We start from the raw sequence: 4,512 nt of genomic DNA, 5'->3' as shown, positions 1-4,512 counted from the left end.
CTCCCAACATCAATAACAACACTCACAATATCTTAATCAATAACTTCATCAAGCTAGACATTATGCAATTCTCAACATTCCCTATCAAAATCATTCATAACCCTAACTATGGCACAATACCGTATCCATTCTCATACAATACTTCTACAACATCTTTAATACCATTCATAGCAAGATTATACTCATTACGTATCAAGAACTATGATTCAAGTCAAGTTACTATTCAAGAATACCAATATTTCCATGTTTGAACTCCATATTCTACTTTCTTCCATAATTCAAGTCTTTCAACCACTCAATATTCTTAATGGCATGGAATGAACATAAAAATCACCTTTTATTAAGTAGGAATGGGCTTTGGATGAAAATACTTTACTTGGAGAAAACCCAACTTCAACACCAAAGAGATTCTTGGCTTGTGTCAACCCTAGTGAGCATCCACACACTTAGTTCTCTTGATCCTTGGTATTTGATCTTTGATTTTTCCTTGGGTATGTTTTGATATAGTTTGGAGAAGATTCTAGAGGTTTTGAGAGAGTTGGAGAAGGTGAGAAATGAAAGAAATGAATTTGGGGTCCTCCTTATATAAAATTTAAAAGCTGCCCGTCGGGTGTTATACGGACACTTATACGGTCCGTATAAGTGACCGTATAATACTTCCAGTGGAGGAAACTTCTCTGGACAGGTTATACGGTCCCTTATACGGACCGTATAAGTGGCCGTATAACTCACATTTTTCGAAATTGATCCCGTTGTTCCGTTTGACCTTAAATCCTTATAGGACCTTCTTAACACTTGTTTAACACTTCATTAACTATCTAAGGAGCATTATAACTCTTCCTCAAGACACTATCAAATCAACATTAGCTCGGTACTTTGCAACACCTTTCCAAAACACGACTTATACTTCGCCTTCCTCAACGAACTTTCTTCTCTTGTCTCAAATGTCTTTGGAATCTTATTTACAATCGTTAAGTACCCCTTCTTACTTGTAGGGACATCATGTACATCTTGCCCTGTGTCAGTTTATTTCCCGCACAACGACATGAAATTTTTCGAGGTGTAACACAAACTCTAGCCACTTAATAATCTCTTTCTTTACTACCTCTTGCATCGGTGGATTCAATCTTCTCTGATGCTCAACACTTGGTGAGATTTCCTCTTCCAACTGAATTCGGTGCTCACAAATACCGGAGGGAATCCCTCATATGTCTGCAATAGTCCAACCCAAGAACTTCAAATGTTTCCTCAAAACTACGTGAAGTCTTTGAGTCTGGCCCTCATTCAGAAGTGATGACATAATAACTGGAAGGGTACTATTATCTCCGAGAAACTCATATCTAAGATGTGATGGAAGTTGCTTGAGTTCTAACTTTGGTGGCTCAATAATTGAAGGTTTTTCCGGAGGAGTTGCTTGCTTCTCTGGATCAAGAGACAATCTCTTGGGCTCATAAGAGTAAGAACCCAAATCGGTGAGTGAGTTTCTTTGTTTCAATATATCCCTCCATCTCTTCTGCATCAAAATTTACCAAGATGACCGACAATGGTTCACCCAAGCATTCTTCTTCCATCTTGAACTCTACCGCTTCATCCACCACATCGAAAGAATTAATAACTAAAATGTTTTGATACATATAGGGTAACTTCATACCCTTGCTGGCTTGAAAAGTCACCTCCTCATCACTAACCCGGAACTTGATTTCATTCTTTTCTGAATCCATAAGAACCCTCCTTGTAGCAAGTAAAGGTCTCCCTAGAATCATAGGAATTTCTTGATCAATAGTACAGTCGAGAATCACGAAATCTGCTGGCAGAAGGAATTCCCCAATTCGAACATGCACATCATCAACCACCCTAACTGACATTTTTATCGATCTGTCAGCCATTTGTAACTCATGGTAGTGGTCTTTGGCATCCCATACCTGACCTCTTGATAATCTCAAGGGGCATAAGATTTATGCTTGCCCCGTTATCATACAAAGCCTTGGCAAAATCCTGTTGCCTTATAGTGCAAGGAATGGTGAATGCTCTGGGATCTTCCCTTTTCTACACCGTGGTCTTGGAAATAATAGCACTGACACGATGAGTGATACCCACAGTGTCGTGTTTCAATGGCTTCTTCTTCTTTGTTAAGAGATCCTTCAAATATTTAGCAAACCCAGGCATCTCTTGGACAACATCCATGAAGGGAATGTTCATAGTCAATTGCTTGAGTTGATCATAAAATCGCAAGCACTTTTCATCCTCTGTTTTCCTCACTAACCTTTGAGGAAAAGGCGGTGAAGATTTAAACAATTGAGTCAAAGGGCGAAGAGCTCCAGAAAGTTTTGCCTTCCCCTTTTCATTTTTCCCTCCTTGTGCCTTAGGATTCTCAAGACTCTGCTCCTCTTTAGCTATAATAGGGATTTCCCCCTCTGTTTCATCTTCCACAATAACATCAGACACATTAGGTTGTGCCTCTTCTTCAACAATCGGCTCAAGATCAATCACCTTTTTATCAGCACCTTGGAGTATTTTTCCACTTCGGGTGCTAATAGCAGCTATATGCTCCAAAGAGTTTACCCCGCTACCTTTCGAATTTGGAATTGTATCACTTGGTATTTGTCCATATTGAGGAGTATGCACTTCTCTTAAAAGGTATCTAAATTGTAATTCAAGCTTCTGGATGGCAGCTGAATGAGATATTTAAACCTCAGACTTTCCCTTTATTGTGTTTTCAGTCCTGTCCTATTTCATTAGCATTTTTTGCATCATGCTCTTCAGCTCAGTAGAATAATTAGCAGCATTGCTAGCAGGGTTGCTAGATGAATTGTCTCTCCATTGCTGAGAATTTGATGATTGCCCCTTTGGTGGAATATAAGGGTTAGAGATCTTGTTGCCATAGTTGTTGTTATTGTAATTCCCTTGATTGGAATTTCCCTGATCATTTCTATTGTAATTGTTACCCTGAAATTGGTGTTAAGGCTTCTGCCATGGATGATGTCCTGGACCTTGATAGTTTTGCCTCTGATAACCCCTTTTGGAGTTGTTGACATAATTGGCATCTTTATAATGTTGTTGCCTCTTTTGGTACATCCCCTCAGGGACTTGATACATCCATGGTGGTGTAGGTGGCATCTCTTCAACAACATTTACACCCTTTGCATCCTTCTCTGCCAATTTCTTTGATAATATATCCACCGTAGTTTGCAATTGAGCAAAGGCATGATCTCTCTCATGGTTCTCCTTTGCAACAGCGGCTAGTGAGGGACTACCGTAAGGCAAACTCTCGGTATCATTTGAATTCCATGCTTGATTGTGGGTGGTGAGCTTATCGAGCAAATTAGTGATGTTGACAAATGACTTGTCCATGAAGCATCCACCGGCTGCAGTATTGACAGCAATCTGATTCATCGTATCCAACCCTTTGTAGAACTTCTCCGTAAGAATATTATCCGAAAACCTGTGAGTTGGAGATTGAGTTAGATAGTACTTGAACCTCTCCCATGCAGAATATAATTGTTCTCCCGGGAGCTATTTGAACTCAAAGATCTTATCTCGAAGTTCAGCCTTTTTGCTCGGTGGAAACCACGTCTTCAAAAATATATTGGCTAGCCGCTCCAAGTGTGAATAGAATTGCTGGGAAGCTTTTTATACCATTCCCTTGCTTATCCAAATTTGGGGAATATTTGAAAACCCGTAACCGAAGTGCATCAGCAGAAACAACACCTTGTGATTGCTGAGAGCATACGTGCAGGAAGTTCTTCAAACGTCGAAGAGGACAATCCCCGAAGAATTTCGGAAATAACCTTCAAGTTTCAACAATTGATAGATAGAGATATCAATTTTGAAGGTGGCATTTTCGGTCCTAGGAGGGACCACAGTAGCTACATAATCAGCTTCAGTCATGAATTCCGCAAATATATTCTCTTCCTTCTCCTCTTCCGGTGGTGGTGGGTTTACCTGGAGCCCACCTTGGTTTCTTTGATTTCAATTGTGTCTTCCTGCCATTTTCACCTGGTTCGCCAAAAAAAACAAACAAGGCATGATGGAATAGAAAAAGTTTAAAGAAAAGTACACAACAATCAATAATTTCAAAATCGTATTCCCCGACAATGGCGCCAAAATTTGATACGCTCAAATTACACCTATTAGTGGCGTAAAGCGGACGTTGTCAAATATAGAAACCCAAACAAGGTTGGGGAAGAATCCCACGGGGAATATGGATAGAAAAGGTTACTAATTGTATGTGATACTGGTCTTTAAAGGCTTTAATTGTATTCCGAATAGTTTGGAATAATTGTTTTGCAATATAAACTAGCACTATGACTCGAATTGTAATTAACGCGAGAGAGAGACTAAGGTTGTGTTTCCCGTTTTGATTAGATACTATGGTTCAGGTTTCAATGTGATATACTTCTAATGGTTGTTCTAAGGATTTGCACTTGATCTCTTAAAGACTTCCTAATGTTTCCCAACAGTTAGGCCGTATTTCCTCTTTATGATTTTCCCAAATATAAAAGAGTTGATATC

The 4,512-nt window shown here is 39.4% G+C and overlaps 1 protein-coding gene across 1 annotated transcript; it reads right to left on the bottom strand.

Annotated features, from left to right (window-relative positions):
• Positions 1 to 2,046: 2,046 nt before the first annotated feature.
• On the bottom strand, positions 2,047 to 3,393 carry LOC132034606 (uncharacterized). The gene is made up of 2 exons (XM_059424998.1): positions 2,991 to 3,393; positions 2,047 to 2,672 (listed from the first exon to the last, which is right to left on the bottom strand). The coding sequence occupies exons 1-2, from the start codon at positions 3,391 to 3,393 to the stop codon at positions 2,047 to 2,049; spliced, it is 1,029 nt and encodes a 342-aa protein (XP_059280981.1).
• Positions 3,394 to 4,512: the final 1,119 nt, after the last annotated feature.

Source organism: Lycium ferocissimum, chromosome 10, assembly GCF_029784015.1.
Source record: "Lycium ferocissimum isolate CSIRO_LF1 chromosome 10, AGI_CSIRO_Lferr_CH_V1, whole genome shotgun sequence".
NCBI classification, from domain to species: domain Eukaryota; kingdom Viridiplantae; phylum Streptophyta; class Magnoliopsida; order Solanales; family Solanaceae; genus Lycium; species Lycium ferocissimum.
This window is presented reverse-complemented; position numbering and strand designations above follow the sequence as displayed.